This window comes from Myotis myotis, unplaced genomic scaffold, assembly GCF_014108235.1.
Source record: "Myotis myotis isolate mMyoMyo1 unplaced genomic scaffold, mMyoMyo1.p scaffold_m19_p_7, whole genome shotgun sequence".
In the NCBI taxonomy this organism is placed as follows: Eukaryota; Metazoa; Chordata; class Mammalia; order Chiroptera; family Vespertilionidae; genus Myotis; species Myotis myotis.
This window is the reverse complement of record NW_023416379.1, coordinates 89,791,336-89,815,262: the sequence shown is the minus strand read 5'-3', so window position 1 is coordinate 89,815,262 and position 23,927 is coordinate 89,791,336. Positions and strand designations below refer to the sequence as shown.

At 43.5% G+C, this 23,927-nt stretch overlaps 2 protein-coding genes across 2 annotated transcripts in view; one reads left to right on the top strand and one right to left on the bottom strand.

The window, feature by feature from the left end:
• Positions 1 to 23,371, bottom strand: part of GLO1 (glyoxalase I) — a 28,559-nt gene extending 5,188 nt beyond the window's left edge. The window contains exons 1-4 of the mRNA XM_036317102.1: positions 23,201 to 23,371; positions 5,833 to 5,915; positions 2,554 to 2,694; positions 1,367 to 1,434 (exon numbers count right to left, since the gene is read on the bottom strand). Of these exons, the coding sequence (XP_036172995.1) occupies positions 1,367 to 1,434; positions 2,554 to 2,694; positions 5,833 to 5,915; positions 23,201 to 23,284 (376 nt within the window). The 5' untranslated portion in view covers positions 23,285 to 23,371. The remainder of the gene's footprint in view (positions 1 to 1,366; positions 1,435 to 2,553; positions 2,695 to 5,832; positions 5,916 to 23,200) is intronic.
• LOC118660123 (thymidylate synthase-like) lies at positions 8,126 to 9,453 on the top strand. Its single transcript, XM_036317223.1, has 2 exons — positions 8,126 to 8,161; positions 8,394 to 9,453. Exons 1-2 carry the CDS (start codon positions 8,126 to 8,128, stop codon positions 9,450 to 9,452), a joined length of 1,095 nt encoding a protein of 364 aa, XP_036173116.1. The 3' UTR covers position 9,453.
• Positions 23,372 to 23,927: the final 556 nt, after the last annotated feature.

Below are 23,927 nucleotides of genomic sequence, written 5' to 3'. Positions count from 1 at the left end.
AATATATTTAAAAAAAAAAAAATATATATATATAAATAAACTTTCATGTACTCATAACTGTAAACCTACTTTTGCCTGGCCCTGTATTAAAGAATAAGAATCTAAGTCTAACTGGCTGGGTATAATAAATTAATTAGTTGCTCTGAATTATAAATTATTGAAAATAAGGCCAAAATTGACTCATATATTAAGAATAAACTATTAAGAATAGGTTATTCAATCTATTAAGAATAACCTACACAAAAGAATAATCATTTATGCATACTTAATAGGTTTGTGGTTGACAGTGACTATATAACAGCCAATTTAAGCCTGCAATCCCATTATCTTGACTGAAAGGATTTAGTTCAAAGCAGAAGTATATGCTAGCAAAAATCAAGATTATTATTCACCACAGCTTTTGGCTTTTACATTAAAAAGTCTACTGAAGCCCTGACCAGTTTGGCTCAGTGGATAGAGCGTCAGCCTGTGGACGCAAGGGTCCCAGGTTCGATTCCAGTCAAGGGCATGCACCTTGGTTGCGGGCACATCCCCAGCAGGGAGTGTGCAGGAGGCAGCTGGTCAATGTTTCTCTCTCATCGATGTTTTTAACTCTCTATCCCTCTCCCTTCCTCTCTGTAAAAAATCAATAAAATATATATTTTTTAAAAAGTCTACTGGAAATATAACACAGAGACTGAAAAGTAAAATCACTGAGAGTAAATGTAATGTTTAGAATGAGATTAAACAACTCCTAAATAAAATTATTTGTGAAAACAAAAATAACAATAACCCTACTCCTAATAAATTACTTATACTTAATGCTTTAGATCTGTTAGAATCATAAAAAGGAATGCAGTGCAAACAGCATACAAATCCATCTATAATAAAAGCATAATATGCTAATTAGACTGGACAGCCAAATGACCTTCTGGATCTCATTCCAGACGAAGCTGCCAGGGTGGGGGGCGAGGCAGAGGCGGTTAGTGGTAATCAGGCAGGCAGGTGAGCGGTTAGGGACGATCAGGCAGGCAGGTGAGCAGTTGGGGGTGATCAGGCAGGCAGGCAGAGTGGTTAGGGGTGATCAGGCAGGCAAGCAGTTGGGGGTGATCAGGCAGGCAGGCAGAGTGGTTAGGGGCAATAAGGCAGGCAGGCCAGCAGTTAGGGGCATCAGGCAGGCAGGCAAGCAAGTAGTTAGCAGCCAGCGATCCTGAATTGCGAGAGGGATGTCCGACTGCCACGGGATCAGTCCTAAACGGGCAGTCGGACATCCCCTGAGGGGTCCTGGATTGTGAGAGGGTGCAGGCCAGGCTGAGGGACCCCTCCCATGCACGAATTTCATGCACCAGGCCTCTAGTATATATTATACACAAGTAGGGAAACATACCAAACCCTCGAGGGTCTGAGTTGCCGCTGTGGTAACTCTGGGTCTCATCCTCCTCAGTGCCCCAATTGCTATGAAAGGAGAGAAAACACAATTACAAGGGACCTGTAGAACAGATATTCTGAAAAAAAAGTTGCAACAATCTGTCTTTGAAATCTTACCATATATATTATTTGATATACTTGGTCTAATCTCTGCTGTTATAAATATTAAGTTTTCAACTACAGAAAGGGCAAATGGACAAAGTATGATTTTAACTAGACTCAGGAGACTAAACCAGGCACCTGGATAGCAATAACAAAAGCAACTATCACTTACTATGCTCAGTAAAATCCTCATAGCAGCTCCATGAGTTATATTAGGGTATCTGCATTTTATAATGAGAAGTCACTTATGGAGGTGATATAACTTGTTCAGAGTCACAGAGCTACTGTCAGAGTCAAGACTCACGTCTAGGTCTGTCTGATTCCAGAGCTGTTTTGAACCAGGGGACACACTAAATCACATACCCTGAAACAAATGCTGTTTATTGGTTATTACAGAGTGCACAGAGCCCTGGCTAGGGTGGCTCTATGGTTGGAATGTCAGTCCAAGGACCAAAGGGTTGCAGGTTCGATTCCTGATCAAGGGTATGTACCTGGGTTGCAGGTTCGATCCCAGCCCCAGTTGGTCAGTTGGGGAGTGTTCAGGAGGTAACCAACCCATGTGTCTCTTTCACATCGATGTTTCGCTCTCTTTTTCTCTCTCTCTTTCCCCTACTCACCTACCCTCCCTTCCTTCCACTCTCTCTAAAAATCAATGGAAAAAAATGTCCTCAGGTGAGGATTAATAACAATAACAAAACAGTGCACAGAAACAACATAAAGAATAAAAAGAGGAATACCTATTTCAACATTTTATGAAGAGTTAGTTGTAGTACTTAAACATTTGTTAGTTATAGTTTGGCAAATATCTTGCCATTTCAGTCTTAGATTCTCTACCTAAAAAGCAAATGATCTTACTTGTCCTACCTATGCCACAAGACCAATACAAAGACCAAAAGATCCATGAAAAAATACTCAAACATCCTGTTACAAATGCAAAGTGGTGAGGTAGACCAGGTTTGAATTAGGCTGGTAAGGGAAAACAGTGTACAAAAACAAGCCTTTAAAAAATATAGAATATATAAAAAGATAAAAACTCATACTCACTGTGTCAGTTCAAGTGTAGCTTTTCTGGAGAACACCCATGCTACCTTTTCATCTTTATCTTTTGGGATGTCATTTTTATCCTCATAAGCCAGGAAATAGAGTGAAAATTTCATGGTGGGAAAATCTAATTTTTGGAGTAGCCTGAAATTAAACAACAATCCTGAATCAATAACAGGAAAGGTTGATTCATACTAAAATCAACATAACAACATTCAAGTTCTACAAAGAATAACTCTGTAATAAGGCCATTTTCATAGGAAAAGCAAGGTAAGCCAATGAAAAATATCTCATTTAAAAAATTTATTCAGCCCTGTGGCTCAGCTGGTTGGCGCATGCCCTGTGCACCAAAGGATTGCAGGTTCAATTCTCTGTCAGGGCGCTTATCCAAGTTTTGGGTTCGATTCCTGGTTGATGGAGGTAGCCAATTGATGTTTCTCTCTTTCTCTCTCAGATCAATAATAATTTTTTTAAAAAGTATCCTCGGGTGAGGATTTAAAAAACAACATCTATTCATCTGTAAATATCAGTGAAATAAAAATGTAAAAATCAAACTTTTATAATTCATCACTTCTTCAAATATCAATTCTTCAAATATAATGAAACTTAGCCAGAATTATGGTACTTGTTTATAAATGGCAAAAGATACCTTCAAAACAAAATTTTATTTTTACTGAAAAATACAATGTGTTACTTTACTGTCCTTTCAGGTATATGACATTCAGTTAAAGAAAATAAGTGCATTGAAGGTATGATTGTCTAATCACTAACCTGGACATCTGAAACTAAATCAAAATAGCCCAGCCCATGTGGCTCAGTGGTTGAGCACTGACCTATGCACCTGGGGGTCAAAGTTCGTTTCCTGATCGGGGCACATGCCTGGGTTGTGGGCTTGATCCCCGGTAGGAGGCATGCAGGAGGCAGCTGATCAATGATTCTCATCATTGATGATTCTATGTCTCTCTCCCTCTTTTTTTCCTCTCTGAAATCAATAAAAAAAAAATTAAATGTAAACTATAATTGAAAAATAAAACTTAAATTAAAAATACTTTTTAAATAAATAAATGTATTGAGTTTTTACTAAGCCAAAACTCCTAGGGAAAAGATTGAGATCTGTGGTAAGAAAGAAGGAAGGACAGATTACAAACACAGAGGATGTTACTGTCAACAATTAAGTAGTTAACAATATCAAATACAGCAGAAAGGTCGAACAGGACTGAGACTGGGAACAGGTCACCAGACTTGGAAAGGTCCTATGAGGCAGTCTCCGCAGCATGGGGCAGCAGGAGCTGGACTGCCTGCACTGGGAGAGAATGGGAGGGGAGCAAGTCAAACAGCAGCGTGATCTACCTTCATAGATGGTGGCTGACGATGGGAAGGAGGGTCGGAGAGCAGAGGGCAAGAATTATCCTAGAATAGAGACGACTTAAGCTTTTTTGTAGGTTGAGGAAAAAGAGCCAGTGGAAAAGGAGAGACTGATGTGAGAGAAAGAGTAGACAAATTATTAATCCTGAGGTTTTAAAAAAGATCAGTGAAGTTATGGCCTATAAAGTGAATTCAGAGTATAAAATTATTTTGCAAGGACTAGGGTAGTATGAGGATGCATATAATTTTCTTTAGATTAGGATTAAATGCTCCAAGATGACCACATCTATAATAATACAAGCATAATATGCTAATTAGACTGGACAGCCAAACGACCTTCTGGACGTCATTCTGGATGTCCTTCCAGATGAAGCAGTAGCAGTGGGGGCCAACGCAGAGGCGGTTAGGGGTGATCAGGCAGGCAGGCAGGTGAGTGGTTAGGAGCCAGCGGTCCCGGATTGCGAGAGGGATGTCCTGCCAGTTTAGGCCTGATCCCTGTGGGATCGGCGGGATCAGGCCTAAACCAGCAGTCGGACATCCCTCGAGGGGTCCTGGATTGCGAGAGGGTGCAGGCCAGGTTAAGGGACCCTTCCCACCCCCATGCACGAATTGCATGCACTAGGCCTCTAGTTCATAATAAGAGGGAATGACTGAAGCATAACAAATGAAAAGTTTCTAGAGTTCTGTTGAAATCTTTTGATGATCGCTGTTATGTAACATGCCCTGGCATATATGCACTGACTTACCACAAATAAGATTTACTCTATCTGTTTATAATAAAGAATCCCAACACCTCAAATACTGCAGTCATGAAACACTAAGCAGACTGCACAGCCTTGTAGACCCATCAGGTGGGAGATGCAGCACCTGACCCTGCTGAAACTTGCTTTTCTCAGCTGTGCATATCTTTCAGGACAAGGTCACACCCCCCCACTTGGGGGCTCTTAAAAACAAGGTCAGCGTTGGAGTTCATAGGAACCTGGCTTCAAATTCGGGGCTAGTACTTAATGTTTAACCTCTGGTTCCTTCCTTCATATGTAAAATGGAGACATAAGCTACCTTATAGGCCTACTCTGAAGATGGAATGAAATACTGTGTAAAATGCCTGCAAACAGCAAGTGTGCAATTAGTTTGGGTTCATTCTGTCTTTTAAATATGCCATGAATATATGCAAAATACTTTTTCTGAAAAAATTACAAGAAATTGTTTACAGCCGTTATCTCTGGGGAGAAGACCTGGGAGAGGGAGGCTATTACTTTTCATTTCGTATTTTTCTGCATTGGTTGGATTTGTAAAACAGAGACAGATACTGTATGAACCAAATTTTTCTCTTAATGTCAATGGAGGTTATCCAGGCAGTAAATGAAAGATCATTTTATTCTTTATTATCAAAAACAAACAGAAAACCTCAAATCAAGAAAAGTAAGCTCTGGGAGCCCGCCCACGCCTTTCCTTCCCCCTCTTCTTTTCTTCTTCTCTCCAGGAGTTACCTTTGCTTTTCTCTCTCCTAAGCTCCAAGGGCCCTTCTTTTGCTTCTGAAACCTGTTTCCTGAGTAAACTCATTCATTTTCTAAGTAGCATGTCTTTATATGTATACCTTTTCTCAAGTAAACAAGAGGCTAAAAGCGGCTCTAACACCAAAAGGGTCTGGGCATACTAAGGATTGAACTGACAGTTCTCGAAGAGAAGGGAATTAGAGAAAATACAAGTATTGGTGTCTCGCAGCCCACTGAGCTTGGCTGGGACAGAGGAACTTGACAGAAGCCCTGACAGCAGTCCCAGACAGCAGGCCAGAAGGACTTCTGTGATATATGAAGCAAACTTTAAACCATTTTTAAAAATAGATTTGAAAGCATTGCCTATATTTGCAAAGCTGTGTATTTAAACATCACAGGTGCCAATATAGAGGTCACTTACGTCATTCCAAGAACTCTAGTATAAAAATCCAAAGACTTCTTAGGATCCTTAATTCGCAGCATGGTCTGCTGCAACAGAAAATCCTGAGGAGAAACAGCACATATTAAACACCTTCCGGTTTTACCGCCTGTACCACAGTCCCCCACTGTAACAGTGTTGAGGAAGAAAACAACTTTTTGTCCCCCCTGTCCACCATGGAAATCATCTGGAAAGTTTCCATACCTACTATCTACAACCTGGGCTCTCTGCCCAAGGGTATTTTCTGGTCATAAGGGTAGGCAGGCCCCAAGTGCCAGGGAGTTTACAGCCCAGGAATGACCCTCAACCAATAACAGATAAAAACCCTGGCTTCCTTGCCCCTTAGTGGGACAATTCTGAGGCAGGTTCCAGTTTCTCAGAGGCTTCCCAGCAAGACCCAGCCCAAATACCCTCACTCTTACACACTTTTTATCACCTCTGTTTCCCACTCCAGAGATTTCTTAGACTACTTCCCAAGTAAACTACAGAGAACCAAACCCCTATCTCCAGTCTGCTTGCGGGTGTCCCAAACTAAAACAGTGACATTATAAATAAGAATCCAACCACTGTAAAATTTGTTGAATGAAGAACACACAAGAACTATTTATTGGTAATCACAGCAAGGAGTTACAAGATCCTAAACTCCTAAATAACTAAAAGCGTAAAATTCCTGTCTCGATTATTTCTATCCCCCGAGATTTTGCTTCCCAGCAATTGTCAGTGTGGCTCGAGTAGCCACAAAAATTCTCTATAAGTTTTAATGTTTTTCTATGCTGCCATTTACTTGGCATAGTGTAGTGACGGCGAACCTTTTGAGCTCGGCGTGTCAGCATTTTGAAAAACCCTCACTTAACTCTGGTGCCGTGTCACATATAGAAATTTTTTGATATTTGCAACCATAGTAAAACAAAGATTTATATTTTTGATATTTATTTTATATATTTAAATGCCATTTAACAAAGAAAAATCAACCAAAAAAAAAAATGAGTTCGCGTGTCACCTCTGACACACGTGTCATAGGTTCGCCATCACTGGCCTAGTGCGTCAGGATTCCAAAGCTCACCCAGGACTACCCCTCGGACCTGGGCCTGTGCTAGGATCCAACGAAGGGCCCATTGAGCCTGCCAGCTCCCTGCCCATTGGGTGAACTTGGAAATTTACTACTTTAGACTCCACCTCCCCAGAGGGACCCCTTCTTCTGAACACATTTTATATCCCAATCAGCCCCCCGACATATGCTGCAAACTTCAAAAAATAGATACCAGTCCACAAATCCCTCAAAAGACCTCCTTAACCTGGCCTTTAAGGTCTTTAATAATAGAGACGAGGAGACGTAAATCCAAAACAAAGGCGAGATCAGGCCAGGCTGAGGCCCAGTAGGAGCCTTCCAGCTCCCAGCCACCGCTCTCACGAACCCCAAAGGAAGTGCCGGTCCTCCAACTGCGGGTAAGTCAGGGGCTCAGCCTCCTCCGGGCCCACGCTTCAAATGCAGACACTGAGCCAAGTCCTGCTCAAACCCGAGACCCCCGCCTGGGCCCTGCCCAAGGTGAGGAAGGGAAGGCCACTGGAAATCAGACTGTAGTCTGGCCCCTCCGGGGCAGACCTCAGCCAGTCCAGCCCGGCCGCCCTCTGGATCCGGTTGGGAGCTCCCAGACCTCCTGGGACTGGCCACTGAAGAAGCTGCCCAGGCCTGACAGGACCCCTCAGACTTACATGACCAGGACAGAGCCTCGGGGAACGACTGTGGTGGCAGGCAAGCAGATCTCCTTTTAATGGACACTGGGGCCACTTATTCTGCCCTCTCTGAATTTGCTGGGACCCTTGTCCACTCCTCAGTCTCTATTATGAGGGTTGACGGACTAGTGTCACAGCCATTAGCCACCTCACCTCACACTGCTTCTTACTAAATCCCCCATCCATTCTTTTCTCATTCTACCTTGGTGCCCGGCCAGGGCTACCATGTATCCCCTCATAAAGCCCAGTTGTCCCGAATCACAGTCACCTACCTCAGTTTCACTCTCTCACCCCACAAGGCCGCGCCATTCCTTGGACTGTAAATGCCTTATCTCCTCTGTGACTGTCCCCTCCTCTGAACAAGAAATTTTCTCCTTTCTCAGGCTCACTGGGTACTCTCACCTCCGGATTCACAACTTTTGTCTTCTTGCAAAGCTCCCCTATGACATGACATGGCGAAGGGACCCCCTCACTGAGCCTTTAGATCCCAAGGCCAACATTCTCACCCCTTTAATGCTCTGAAAAAATGTGAATCTAAGAAATGTTGGCTGTTTACCTTTTGGTTTTCATTGAAAAAGTGAGGTTTCTAAGAGTGAAGAATTCTAATACATTTTAAAGAAAAAAAGAATATTAGAGTAGAAATACTTAATGGAAGGTCTGAGGCATGGTTATACATTTTTGAAGGACATAGAAAGAAGGTCTGAATGCTAATTTGAAAGTGTGAAATTTGTGAAGGTTGCGTATGTGATGAGAAGGAAAAGAGAAATGTTGAAAGTTCTAAAGTTAACTATTTGCAAGAATTGTAAAAGGGCCATTTAACTCTGAGCAAGAAGGTGAGGTTTCAGAGAGGCGGAGTCGATGGCGCCCAGACAACCGGAAAAGAGGCCCCTGCAGGAGGTCTGGCCGCCTTCCCCACCGTTATCCCGAACCCACAGCTGCTCCCCGCACCATGCCCGCCGCCCGCCGCCGGCTCTGAGCTGCCCCTGCCCCCGCCACCGCCCGCCGCGCTGGAGCGGGCACTGCAGTACCTGGGGCAGATCCAGCACATCCTCCCCTCTGGCTTCCTTAAGGACGACCGCACCGGCACCGGCACCCTATCGGTGTTCGGCATGCAGGCGCGCTACAGCCTGAGAGATGAGTTTCCTCTGCTGACAACCAGGCGTGTGTTCTGGAAGGGTGTCCTGGAGGAGTTGCTGTGGTTTATCAAGGGATCCACAAATGCTAAAGAACTGTCGTCCAAGGGAGTGAGAATCTGGGACACCACTGGGTCCCGTGACTTCCTGGACAGCCTGGGATTCTCCAGCAGAAAAGGAGATTTAGGCCCGGTTTATGGCTCTCAGTGGAGGCATTTTGGGGCAGACTACAAAGATATGGATTCAGATTATTCTGATCAAGGAGTAGACCAACTGCAAAAAGTGACTGACACAATCAAAACCAACCCTGATGACAGAAGAATCATCCTGTGTGCTTGGAATCCAAAAGATCTTCCTTCGATGGCCCTGCCTCCATGCCATGCCCTCTGCCAGTTCTACGTGGTGAACGGTGAGCTGTCCTGCCAGCTGTACCAGAGGTCAGCAGACATGGGGCTAGGTGTGCCCTTCAACATCACCAGCTACGCCCTGCTCACCTACATGATCGCACACATCACCGGCCTGAAGCCAGGTGACTTTATGCACACTTTGGGAGATGCACACATCTACTTGAATCATGTTGAGCCACTGAAAATGCAGCTTCAGCGAGAACCGAGGCCTTTCCCGAAGCTCAAAATCCTTCGAAAAGTTGAGACAATCGATGACTTCAAGACTGAAGACTTTCAGATTGAGGGGTACAATCCTCATCCGACTATTAAAATGGAAATGGTCGTTTAAAGTGCTTTTAAAGGAGTTGTTTGAAGGACACTGCCTTTAGGGGTTGGAATGGATGCTTAGGTGAAAATTCTTTTTTGTTCTAAAGAAAGAAGGAAGTAGGTAAAAAATCAGTTGGTAACTATCAGTTATTACTCATTAACTTAAGACTGTTACCACTGGCAAATATAGCTGTACTGACTCTCTTAGTAATAAAAGGCCTTAACTGAATGAGGATGTATGAAAATACTGAGATGATGAATAAAGTGAAGAGAGTAAAAACGCATATACTTTAAAAATATGTACATGCATCTCACTCCCACATTTGTATGGTTAATGATTTTAAGAATTATAAGTTATTCCCTCACATTTGAGCAAGCTGAATAACAACACCAGTTATGATAATGTATGGTTGGTGTGGTTATGAATATTTAAAGTTGTTTGTTTTATATATTGTTATAATAAAGAAGAGTTATGCATTAAAAAAGAAAAAAAAAAAAAAAAGAAAGTGAGGTTCCAGTCTCCAAGGCTGGCAGGACAAGGTTGCTGGATACTTCCTAAGCTAAACCAGAATATTCAGAAAAACAGCAAGGATTAAGGTTCAGTAAAAAAAGAAGTTAAGCCAGATTATAACCTCAGGAAATTTAAAGCACTAAATCTGGCTGGTCTGAGTGCAGTGTCCATCCATCCTGGCCCCTGGCCTCAACGGCTCCTTTCCTTCTCTTTCTCTTTTCCCTTGGATAACAGCCCATTCTAATATTCCCTCCCACTTTCACTGCAATAAAATCTCAACCACTCATCTGTCACCCCTTATCGGTAGCGCCATGGCGACTACCCTCTCAGGTTGGAGTGAGGAACTAGAAAAAGGAATCTCATACCCTTTAGTCCACCTCTTCTCCTTATACCTTTCAGCTTGTCTCCATGATCAGGGATATTTTTTTTCCTCTGTGGGGAAAACACATACACCTGTCTCCCCACCAACTGGACAGGAACCTGTACTCTCATCTCTCACCCAATGTAGGTGTGGCCCCCCCAACAACCAGTCTTTGCCTGTCCCCGTAACCCACCGTATCCTACACAAAAGGGCAGTCCAGATAATCGCTCTCCTCATAACCCTGTCTCAGGACCTACAAGAAACATGTGGATGCCCAACAAGGGGCAAAACTGGGAAAACAAGAACCTCACCCCCAGGGTAACCTGTTTTCTCCTTTCATATCACTAGTGAGGCAACTGAGACCCCTAATCTTTTCCCCCCTAAAAATAACATCTAGGTCTCAGTTGTATTTCAGCTCCAGGCCCAGAAAAGCAGCAAAACCAGACAAGCGACGCTGTGGCAGCCTCAGGACCAGTTTTTACCTCCCAAGTCACTCAACAGGACCGCTCTCAAGAGACTTCACCAACCAGGCTCTTGGGGAAATGCCACTACTATCAAAGTCCATTCCCCTGTGATGTCAAAGTCCAGACTCAGCAGGAAGCAGTTACAGAAGACATGCCCTTCGCCCCTATTCCATAAAACAAAAAGTCTGGAATGTTAGGTTTGATGGAGCAATTGAGTTGATACCCTTCCCCCCGGAACTGGCTTTTCAGGTCATTTCACTAGGGACATTCCCTTTGCTGAAGACCACATTTCACTTGCGGTGACCACATTCCATTCTCTCTCCTCTGGGTATGCATAAAGAAGTCTCCGCCCAGAAAAAATCCCGCGAAAAGTCCTTTAAAAGCCGTTGACTCCCCTCACTGGGTGCCGGAGCCATCCTGGCTCAGCCACCTGGTGTACGGATGATCGAATAAATTCGTAATCCCTCAAAAAAAAAAAAAATTACTGTCTCTAATACCATTGTGAAACTATCCAATTTAAAAATCAGGAAACAAGAGATGTGACTTAACTGATAAAAGGGTACAGAGAGTATAATAACTCATGGAGTTAAGATTATCATTAGCATTAATAATTTGCCTTGGGATCTGACATCACTAGAGGGTTTACTTGCATTAGGTACATACTCTGAGGTATTACTGCCCGTAGGTATTAATGTCCACATTTAACAGATGAGAAACATACTCAGAATGATTAAATGAATTGCCCCCAACTTTCTAATGCTAAGCTCAGGTCTTCTTCTACCTCAGGTATCTTCCAGACCAGGAGTCTCTTAACTATGTTGGTGCTTCCTAACACATTTTTATTCTTGTCATAACCAAGGACTTAACAAATAGGCCTGAAAACTCTGACCTCTCCCTTCACAGCCATACAGACATATCCCCCCGAAACTCACATCATCCTATATAATAAAAGGCTGTTATGCAAATTGTCCCCTCAGGAGTTTGACCAACCAGGATTTGACCACTCACTATGACGTGCGCTGACTACCAGGGGTCAGCGTAGAACGAAGGAAGGCCCCGGCCGGCCCTGATCGCTAGCCAGGCCTAGGGACCCTACCCGTGCACAAAATTTGTGCACTGGACCTCTAGTATACAATACAAATACATGTGATTCATTCAGCATCATTAGGAAATTATATTTTTATATTTTGCTAAAAATTTATTTTTAATCCTCACCCAAAGATATTTTTTCATTGATTTTTAGAGAAAGTAGAAGAAAGAGGGAAAGACAGAAATATCGATGTGAGAGAAACACATCAATCAGTTGCCTCCTGCATGCACCCTGACCAGGGTATGAGCTGGGGAGGAGCCTGCAACCAAGGTAGGTGTGCCCTTGCTGAAATCGAACCTGGGACCCTTCAGTCCACAGGCCAACGCTCTATCCACTGAGCCAAACTGCCTAGAGCTATTTTGCTAAATTTTTAAATAACAAAATTGTACTTTTATTACAAGCATTAAAATTCTCATTTAAAATAAAACTAGATTAAAAACTGTCGTAATACCCTGATCTTAAGGAATGTAATAACTTAATTCTTCATTCACAGTTTATAATCGCATAGAAGGCAGTTGGCTCTGAAGTTACAGTTCTAGAATATCTGGACAGCTTTTCTCAGTCAGGTGCCACATTCCTAAAAGTCTGTTCCAGCAATCAGCTGGAAAAGAAAACAGCAGCTACTGACATCCAGGCACTAGCCTGGCACTCACAATTAGGCTCTGATTTCTCCCGTTGAATGTAACTGCAAATATCCCTACAAAATTGCTCAGCGACTGCAATGGAGTGATACCAAAATAACAGCCACAGAACCAATTCCACTTCCTACTCTTGTTCCAGCAGAGATTAAAACAGGCACTACAAAACCCTACAAAAATAGCAAATATTCCTCTCAGCTAATGTGAGTGACTGCTGCTTCTCTCTCAGTTACAACAGTTGCCTGAGGCTGGCTCCAGGCCACAATGTAAGTACAACCAAGGCAATTATAAAGGCTGTCTCTGGCAGGCCTCACGGGGGACAGTTGCCTTCCTCACACCACACATGGTGCACAGCCAATACTCTGTAGTCTCTGGAGGGAGTTGCAGGCAAGAACTAAAATCTAAAGATGTTCTTGGTTATTCTATGAAACGCTAATTGCTGCTGTGAGGAACTTTGCAGATGGAATTAAGGTTACTAATCAGCTGACCTTAAAATAGGAAGATTAGCCGGGATTATCCAGCTGGGTTCAATGTACTCTAATGAGATGTTAAAAGCTTGTATAGGAACAGAGGAAAGAATGAAAGAAGGCAAAGAAGATAGAAGCAGAGAGGTGTGGCAGGAGAGGAAGTCAGATTCCAAGGGTGAGAAAGATTGAATGTGCCACTGCTGCCTCAGAGATGTAGGGGCATGTGTGCAAGGAGTTATGGATGGCCCCCAGCTGAAAGCCAGCAAAGAACTGGGGCCTCAGTCCTACAACCGAAAGGAACTGAATTCAGCCACTAATCTCAAAGAGTCTGGAAGGACTTCCCTCCAGAGCAGCGGTTCTCAACCTTCCTAATGCCTCGACCCTTTAATACAGTTCCTCATGTTGTGGTGACCCCCAACCATAAAATTATTTTCGTTGCTACTTCATAACTGTAATTTTGCTACTGCAAACAGTATGTAATTATATGTGTGTTTTCCGATGGTCTTAGGCGACCCCTGTGAAAGGGTCGTTCGACCCCCAAAGGGGTCACGACCCACAGGTTGAGAACCACTGCTCCAGAGCCTCCAGTAAGAGATGTAGCCCTGTCAATACCTTGATTTCAGTCCAGCGAGGCCATGTCGGACTTCTAACCTATAAAACTGAGATAGTAAATCTGTGTTGTTTTAAATCATTTACCAGTAACAGCAAACTAACACATCTCAATGTAAGCCCGTAACTTGTTGAGGTAGGGTTCGATCTATTACACAGGTTTTTAAAAATTATTTGAAATGTTAGTTACTACTATATATAGAAAACCCAAGCTATCTACTTATCTGCCTTAAGAATGTACGATGTGATACAGTTTTATTTCTTCCTTCTAATCTGTATGACTGTTATTTCCTTTTCTTGCCTTACTATACTGGCTGGAACTTCCAGCATGATGTTCAATAAGAGTGGTGACAGCAGACATCCTGGCCTTGTTCCCCCAAATTAGGAAGAAAGCATCACCATTATGCACAATGTTAGCTCTAAGATTTTTATAGATGTTTTTTATCAAGTTGAAGACATTCCCATTCCTATTATTTTCTGGGGGAAAAACATCATGAATGGTATTGAATTTTGTCAAGTGCTTTTTCTACATCCATTGATATGATCATATTTTTCTTCTTTAGCTTCCTAATGTGGTGAATTACTCTGAGTGATTTTTGAATATAGAACTAGCCTTCCATACCTGGAATAAATTCCACTTAGTCGTGGTGTGTAATTCTTTTTATATATTGCTGAATTCTATTTGCTAATAATTTGTCAAATATTTTTATGTCTACAGTTGTGAGGGATATTGATTTGTAGTTTTTTCTTTTTGTACTGTCTTCATCTGGTTTTAGTATGTTGGTAATACTAGCTTTATAAAATGAACTGGGAAGTGTTCCCTTCTCTTCAGTTTTCTTGAAGGGACTGTATAATTGATGTCAATTCCTCTTTAACGTTTGGAAAAAAATTTCAGTGAAATCATCTAGGCCTGGAGATACGCTTTTTGGAAGATTATTAATTATGAATTTGATTTCCTTATGTTATAGAGCTATTCAAATTATTTATTTCACATTGGGTAAGTTATGACAGCTTTGTGTTTTCAAAGGAATTGTCCCACTTCATGTAAATTGTCTAATTAATGAACATAGAGTTGAAAATTGATGACTTACTGCCTTTCTGACACCCGTAGTCTGTAGTGGTATTCCCTATTTCATTCCTGATGTTGGTAATTTGTGTTGTCTTTCTCTTTTTTTTGCAGTCTTACTAGTTTGTCAATTCTTCCCCCGCGCCCCCACTAAGAATCAGCTATGTTTAATTGTTTTTTTCTATTTTCTGTTTTCAATGTCATTGATTTCTAATGTTATTCCCCTCCTTCTGCTTCCTTTGGATTATTTTGCTCTTCTCTTTCTAGGTTCTTGAGGAAGAAACTTAAATGACTGATTTGAGACTTTTCCTCGTTTCTAATGTATGCATTTCGTGCTATAAATTCCCCCCCTTCACTGTTAGCTGATATTCCTCTTTCATTTTTGTAAAGACAGAAAAAGGCCTCTCCTTTTCTTTGCTGTGGCCTTCCACAGCATCTGGTAATTAAACCCCAAGACTGTTGGCTCCTCTGATTCAAACAGTTCCTTTGTTCAAACTCGGCCAGATAAGCTACTCTCAAGGCTGCAATCTTTCATGTCCCTCCTCCCTGCTGTTTTCACAACTCAGGGACAATTCGCACCAAGGAGTTTCTAGTTAGTAGAAAGTTCCCCTCTCCTTTCCCCTTCAAACAAACTTCTTTTAAACTCTTCATACCTTTGTTCTAAGTGTGTTTTACAGGCTTGGAAGAAATACTGATACGACACCTCTCTAGGACATCTGCTGGACTGTCTCCTGGAAAGCAAATAAACTAACTTTTCAAGACAACCCCTGGTATCTGCTCAACTTCAACACAATCCCCCTCCCTTCCTTGTCACTTAGCAACAGCAATTGCTTGCTCTTTAAAAACAAAAGCCACTCTTTGGTCCCTACCCTGTATTGACTAGCAATAGTTGGCCCTTCACTCCCTTGGAAAGGAAAATAAATTTCCTCACTGTATTTCTTATCTCAGTTATGAATTCTTTCACAGCCTGCCTCACCAGCCAAAGTCTTCAATGTATTTTTTAAATTTTTCCCTTGAGAATTCTCTTGACCCATGGATTATTCAAAAATGTATTACTTAGTTTCCAATTGTTGGAAGGTTTTCCTGTTATGTTTCTGCTACTGATTTCTAGCTTGATTCTATTGTAGTCAAAGTACACACTATTTTAATTATTTTAAAATTGCTCAAGTTGGTTTTAGGGCCTGTGACATGATCTACCTTGGAATATTTTCTGTGGGCACCTAAAAAAAAGTGTCTTCTGTTATTGGGTGGAGTGTTCTATAAATGTTGATTACATGTTCTTGCTGATTAGATCTTATTTGCTGAAGGTGTTGTTAAATCTACTTGCTAATTTTCTACCAATTGTTGAAAGAGTAGTATTGAATTCTCCAATTATAACTGTAGATCTGTCTATTTCTTCTTTCCATTATATCAGTTTTTGCATCACATAGTTTCGCAGTTCTGCGGTCTGGTGCAAACACATTCAGGACTGCTATGTCTTCTAGGTCAATTGACCCTTTTATCATTATATCATGTACTTCTCCATGATCATTTTCTTTGCTCTGGAATCTACTTTGTTTGATATTTATATAGGCACTCCTGCTTTCTTTTGATTACTGTTGGCATAATACATATTTTTCCATCCTTTTACTTTAACTTGCCTCTATCATCATTATATTTGAAGGGAGTTTCATGTAGTTAGCATGTAGTGGGGCATATTTTAATTTTTCTTTCAGCTTGAAATATAATTGACATATAGTACCATGTAAGTTTAAGTATGCAGCATAATGACTTAACTTACATATGTTGTATAATGATCAGCACAAAAAATTCCATCATATATGGATAAGCAAGGGCATGTTTTCCAATTTACTCTGCCAATCTCTGTCTTAATTGGTATATTTACATCAAATGTAATTAATGAAACATTAGGGCTTAAGTTGGCCATTTTTCTTATTTTTGTTTTGTTTTCTTTCTTTTTTGTTAATCCTCACCTGAGGATATTTTTTCCATTGATTTTTAGAGAGAGTGGTAGGGACGGGGAGAGACAGAGAGAGAGAAACAGCGATGTGAGAGAGACACATCTATTGGTTACCTTCCGCGTTCACCCCGACTGGGCCAGGGATCCAGCTTGCAACCCATGTACATGCCCTTGACCAGAATCGAACCTGAGACCTTTCAGTCTATGGGCTGACGCTCTAACCACTGAGCAACCGGCTAGGACTATTTCTTTCTTTTCCTTTGCCCTTCTATAGATCACTGGAACATTTTTTTTATAATTCCATTTTGATTATTCTTACATGTATTTCTTTGAATAGCTTTTTTAGTGGTTGCTCTAGGTGTTTCGTTATATACAGGGTTGGCAGAAGTAGGTTTACAGTTGTATGTGAAACAGAGTTTATCCTTGTATTATTATTATTTATTTAATTATTGTATTATTTATTATCATCATTAACCTGTGTTTGCCCACCCTTGTATATAAGCAACTTATCACAGTCACTTAGTGTCATATTTATCGGTTTGAATCAAGTATAGAAACCTTACCTCTCTTTACATCCCTTTACTCTCTCATTTATGATTTTCTTAAAATACTTCTGCTGGGTTGGGGTAGAATTTCAGGTTTCCCATGTTTCTCCACTGACACAGCACAGGAGGAAAGCTTGTTACTTCCTGGTGAGATGAAAGTTCTGGCTCCCTACTCAGCCTTCTCTGACACCACCCTGGCAGGGGTAGGTTAGGCACCTCATTATTGTCCCTTGGGTAGACCAGATTCCCCATTCAGCCATTGCTTGTATAGGTGGGGCTGCGGCCATAGTTTTTTTCTGTGGTGCTTGGTTGTAGCAGAGCAGTTACTGTCTAAACAGCGGTTCTCAACCTGTGGGTTGCGACCCCTTTGGCGGTCGAACGACCCTTTCACAGGGGTCACCTAAGACCATCCTGCATATCAGATATTTACATTACGATTCCTAATAGTAGCAACATTATAGTTATGAAGTAGCAACAAAAATAATTTTACGGTTGGGTCACAACATGAGGAACTGTATTTAAAGGGCCAGAGCTTTTAGAACCACTGGTCTAAATGTTTCTGTTTTCAGGAAACTAGAGGCCCGGTGCACAAAAATTTGTGCACTCAGAGCGGGGGGTCCCTCAGCCCAGCCTGTGCCCTCTCACAGTCTGGGACCCCTCGGGGGATGACCACCCGCTGGCTTAGGCCCGCTCCCTGGGGGATTGGGCCTAAGCTGGCAGTCAGAGATCCCTCTGGCAGCCCAGGAGCCCTCAGGGGATGTCCACTTGCCAGCGGGGAGCAGGCCTAGGCTGCAGTCAGACATCCCTAGGCTCCCACCACCACCGCTGTACTGGCAGCCATCAGCCTGGCTTTTGGCTGAGCAGAGCTCCCCCTGTGGGAGTGCACTGACCATCAGGGGGCAGCTCCTGCATTGAGCGTCTGCCCCCTGGTGGCAGTGTGTGTCATAGTGACCAGTCATTCCCAGTCGTTCTGCTGTTGGGGTCAATTTGCATATCACCCTTTTATTATATAGGACAGAGGCCTGGTGCATGGGTGGGGGCTGGCTGTTTTGCCCTGAAGGGTGTCCCAGATCAGGGTCGGGGTCCTGCTGGGGTGCCTGGACAGCCTGGGTGAGGGGCTGATGGCTGTTTGCAGCTGGCTACACCCCCTTCAGGGTGGGCGTCCCCACTGGGGTGCCTGGCCAGCCTGGGTGAGGGGCTGATGGCTGTTTGCAGGCTGGTCAAGCCGCCCCCCCCCAGTGGGGACCCTCACCCCATGGAGGTTTGACCAGCCTGGGTGAGGGGCTGATGGCTGTTTCCAGGATGGTCACACCCCCTTCAGGGTGGGGGTCCCCACCTGGGTGCCTGGCCAGTCTGGGTGAGGGGCTGAGGGCCGTTTTCAGGCTGGCCAAGCACCCCCGGCGATGGAAGCTCCCAGCCTCTCCTTTTTTCTTTTTTATTCTGGGATTTATTTACCTTCTATAATTGAAACTTTTTAGCCTTGAGAGGAGCTCAGAGCTGGCCAGGGTGGGCGGGAGGGAAGCTTGGCTTCCCAAGCCTCCTGCTCGCTCCAGCTCCGTGGCCATGGCCTGCTGAAAGCAGGTATCTGGGGTTTATTTACCTTCTGTAATTGAAACTTTGTTGCTTTGAGTGGAGCTGCGGCAGGCAGGAAGCTTGGCTTTCTCCATCATTGGGGCAACCAAGCCTCCTGCTTGCTCCAGCTCCGTGGCTGCTGGCCGCCATCTTGGTTGGTTAATTTGCATATAGTTGCTCTGATTGGTTGGTGGGCGTGGCCTAAGGCATAGCAAAGGTACAGTCAATTTGCATGTTTGTCTTTTATTAGTGTAGATATTGCCCATTTCCTGGTCCTATGACTAGAGAGAGAGGCTTTCCTTGGGCTTTTTTTGGTCTGCACCCATTGGCTTTTCCAGATTGCTAGCTTTGTTAGCTCCAAGTCTGGGCTATACGAGGCAAAAAGAAAACTGAGGAAACTCACTCCCATGGTGTTCTTAGGGTCTCAAAGTCCCTAGCCAGTCTGCCTTCTTCTCCTCACCTTTCAGTCTCCGATGTTTGTTTTACATATAATGTACTTATGATGAGGAATAGGAAAAAGTATGTACTCTCCATTCCCAGAAGAAGTCTACAAATGGATTTTATACAACTGCCCCCAACAATGTTTGGTCACTATATGTCTGTTCTCAGGATATATCAAAACTTGCCAAGAAGCCAATAAAAAAATATTCTTTACAAAATAAAGTATCAACAGCAAGTACATATGGTTGGTGCATACTTCTATAACTTCACTTTTTTCCCTACTTCCCTAAACTGGTAATCTCAAATGTTTTTTATTTCATACCCTTATGAGTTCACAAGAAGCATGCACCCTCAATAAATGGATATTTACTTTAATTATGCACAAATATACTAATAAAATACATATATTATAAAACATATTTACCAAATACAAATCTTTACAAGGTGAGAAAAACAAGTGAACATAATGAGTGATCATAATTTCTTTGAGCATCCCAATAACTGCTTTGTGTACCTTCCCCTCAACTTGCACTGCCTATAACTTCAGTATCATTACCTGTAGGTCCCTGCATCATTTTTCTGATGTCATTGTGCTTTTATATATACTACTAGAGGCCTGGTGCACGAATTCGTGCACCAGTGGGGTCCCTCGGCCTGGCCTGTGGGATCAGGACAAAACCGGCTCGCCAATGTCCTCCGAGGGGTCCCAGATTGTGAAAGGGCGCAGGCCAGGCTGAGGGACCCCACCGGTGCATGGTCAGGGCCGGGGAGGAAAGCGGGAGGATGGCCAGCTGAGGGACCATGGGAGGGTTCCAGGGCATGTCCGGGCCGTCTTGCTCAATTCTGATGGGCTGGACCCCAGCAGCAAGGTAACTTACTGGTCAGAGCGTCTGCCCCCTGGTGGTCAGTGCACATCATAGTGAGCGGTTGAGCGGCCTTAGCACATCATTTGCATATTATGCTTTGAGTGAACGGATGACCGGATGACCAGACACTTAGCATATTAGGCTTTTATTATCTAGGATGATTCTCTCTGCCTAGAACAGTCATTCGTCCACCTGGCTATTGTCCTTTCTTCCTCCTTTCCATTCTTTCTTCCTGTTACCTCTGCATCCAACTCTACTTGGCTACCTCCTTTGTATTTGGTAATACTCAGCTTAAATGTCACCATCCCTTAAAGTTTTCCCCAACTCTATCACCTGCCACTCCAAATTACTGTAACAAAGGACATTGATGGGAACAGTAGAAAAACTGACTTTAGATTACTACTTGGGAAAAGAAGTATTTGGCCTTTTGAAGAAAGTTAGCCAAATAATATAGCCCAGGACATGGTCAGCTGTGCATTCTTTTGTCTACCTTTATGACAGAGATGCAAATGATTAACAAGTGAGTGGATTTTCCACCACTGTTGCTCTCTCCTTTTCAAAGCAACCCTCAGCACTTACCTCACTTTCTGGAAGAGCCTTTTAGGTGTCCTCATCACCTCATACTTGGATCCCTCCAATCTATTCAACAGAACCCTGAATGGTTCCTCACTACTCATATAAATCCAGCTTCCGTAGATGTGACATTCAAAGCTTTCTCCATGATCTGGATTCAACCTACCATTCTAGCTTTCTCTACCACTGCTGCACTGCTTAGACCAGCGGTTCTCAACCTGTGGGTCACGACCCCTTTGGCGGTTGAACGACCCTTTCACAGGGGTCGCCTAAGACCATACTGCATATCAGATATTTACATTACGATTCATAACAGTAGCAACATTACAGTTATGAAGTAGCAATGAAAATAATTTTATGGTTGGGTCACAACATGAGGAACTGTATTTAAAGGGCCAGAAGGTTGAGAACCACTGGCTTAGATGACCCGGACTTCAACCAAAAACACATGACTTCCCTCTCCAGAACCTGCACCACACCACACTGCACCTTTCTGATATCTCAGCACATTTTTGCTCAGAGGTGTCTTCCAGCTAGAATACCCTTCTATGTAATTCTGTCTCCCATGTGGCATTGGAATCCCATCCATCTTTCAAGGAATGGGCCCACCCCCACCTTCTGCTTGAGCAGTCTGGGATCCCCACAATTGAAATGCGACCTTGAACTGTATAACTTTTCATAGTGTTGAGAACACCAATGCCCTTTATCATCCTAGTAGCCCTTTTTATGCTCCTTTTACAAACTCAGCCCAAGTGCCCTGCTAAAGTCACTGCAGCCAATGATGGAACTGGGGATTCAAATGGAGGTCTTCAGACTCCAAGTACCCTGTGCACACACCATATCACAGACGCTATCGTCAAGAATTTCTTCCTCCTGTGCTCCCAGGGTGCTTTCTAATTTTAACAGCATGTTACTCCCAGTTCCATTTTATGTTAGAGTTGGTGTATATTTGGTGAAGGGACCTCATCTTGTTCATCCCAGTATCCCCAAACATTCTTTATATATAGTAGGTAGTCAGTAATCAGGCTGGATTTAATTCATTTAGGTTTTTAAATTTACTTCCTCTCAAGTTCAAAATTGGTGCTGAAAACAGTACTCCAGAAGCCAGAGTGGAGGCTAGGAGTGTGGGCTCCTCCCTGAGCAAGTTACTCAATACCTATGTGCCAGTCTCATTTGGAAAATGGAGATAATGCCTGCTTCACAGGATTGTTGTGAGGATTAAATTAAGTAATGTACTTAAGACAGCAACCCAGGGCCTGACACTAATATATATAAGCTGCTACTATAGATTCCATTTTATGGTACCCCATATGGTAGTACCTCAAAGGTAAAAAAATTCTGATTTCAAAAAAGAACTACTCCAAATCACCAAGAGAAATTTAGACTATGAGAAGTGTAAATTAAGAATGCAAGGAAGTGTACTGAACAAATTTCATAAAGATCTCCCTGAAAAAAATTACTAGCCCAATACATAAAATCCCCAGTTACCTGGGAAATTAATATATGCTGAACAACTCTATGTGAAATAACTAGGTATTATTATTAGAAGGTATACAAGTGAGATGAGTGTGAGAGATTTTATATATATTTGCCTAACAAGCAGATATTAGTCAGAGGCTTTAGCAATTACAGGTGTATGACTACTTCGCCCTGAAGGCAAAGAGCAAGGAGGGACCACAGTCATGCACCCCTCTTAGAGGGTTGCATAAAGCACATTTAATCCTCAAGGAATTTAGAATTTCCCCAGCCCATTGAATAAATACACGAAGGCGTTTACTGACACTGATGAGTACTAGAACCGCGCCCCCCTCCCCACCTCCAAGCGACTGCTGTGTCAAATCTTGACAACGCACCCAAGTACCACACCTCAGTGAGTTAGTTACACTGACTCTTAGTACAGACATGTTAAGCAAGCTGGACGGATGAAAGCCTTCATGTGCAACAGGTCATTCTTCCACCGAGTAGATCGGTGAAGAAATTTCTACGATTCCTTTCGGATCTAAGCTCCATGATTCTGTGATCTCTCCTAGGGCTACCTCGCACAGGCAGGGCAGAAGGCTGGCTGTGAGCATAGAAGCGAAGGAAAAGCGAAATTCTGGGCGCGGTTAAAGCCGAAGCGATCAAATTAGCTTCTAGGAGTGGAGCCTGGAGCCAGGGCAGTGACGGAAAAGTGATGCAGGCTGGGAGAGGCCGGCATGGACAGAGACCTTCGAACCTGGGTTGGGAGTTAGTTCTGAAATTGCTCGTCTTATCCGCCACGGTTACTGACCTTGGGCACACGCACACCCACAGACAACGGATCTGACTCTGAGTTAGTTGTGGCTTCCAGTTAACATCCCCAAATTAAAAAGTTAATGCAAGTTGGGTTGCAGGCTTTGAAACAATCTGAAGAACTGGACCCTCTCACGGAACCCCCATTGCACACCATTAGCCCTCTCCCCAGCCCGCTTCGGCCCGCCCGAGGCGGACAGAGTTGCACAGGCGGTCGAATGGGGTTCGAATCCAGTCCGAGCCGGGCCTGGCTGAGCCCGGGGATCTGCTCTATCTTTGGACCCCAAAGGCGCCACGCTGGGCCCCCCACTCGGGAGAAATAGGTTCTGCGCCCACCTTGGTGCTGGGGTCCGGGTCCGAGCAACAACCGAGGGCAGCCTGGTCGGTAAGGCCGCCTGACGCGGGCTGCGGCTCTGCCATGGCTGCACTGCTGTATCACGGACGAGGGTACCCGGGAACGCGGCGAGCTCCACACTCCGCCCAGCCGGTTGCCTCCACCAGCCACGGCGCCACGCCGCGGGGCGGGCTCCCGCTGCCTTCCAGCCAATAGCTGTGCGGAGAGCAAATTGGTTCTGTGCTGATTGAGTGCCAGTGAGTCAGCGCCTCCAGCCACAGAGGCCTGTGCCCTGAGACTACAACTCCCAAGGTGCCGTGCGCCTAATGGAGGCCCGCTTAAGGGGCAAGAAAAACAACAAACAAACAAACACTGGTGGATGACAAGAGTGATTTTTCTTCGTTGTTTGATGACCTAGTTTTTTTAAAGTTCATCGCTTCTCGGCCTTTTGGCTAAGATCAAGTGTAGTAAAGTTCAGTTACCACTTATAGCTCAGGGCTACAACTTGGTAGGAAATTGTTTCTGATGGAAAGAGAATTGGGAGTTACTATTTTTAACGTATAGGAATCCCAAAGTCCAAGTTTAAACAGAACAGGATAATTAAGACAATTGTGACTTAGTAAAAAGACCTAGGTTCAAGTTTTTGGTTCCACTATTTGTTAGCTTGGTATAACTGGCCCCTCTGAGCTTCCTTGCAGGATTTGGTTGAGGATCAAATGAGATTTGTCA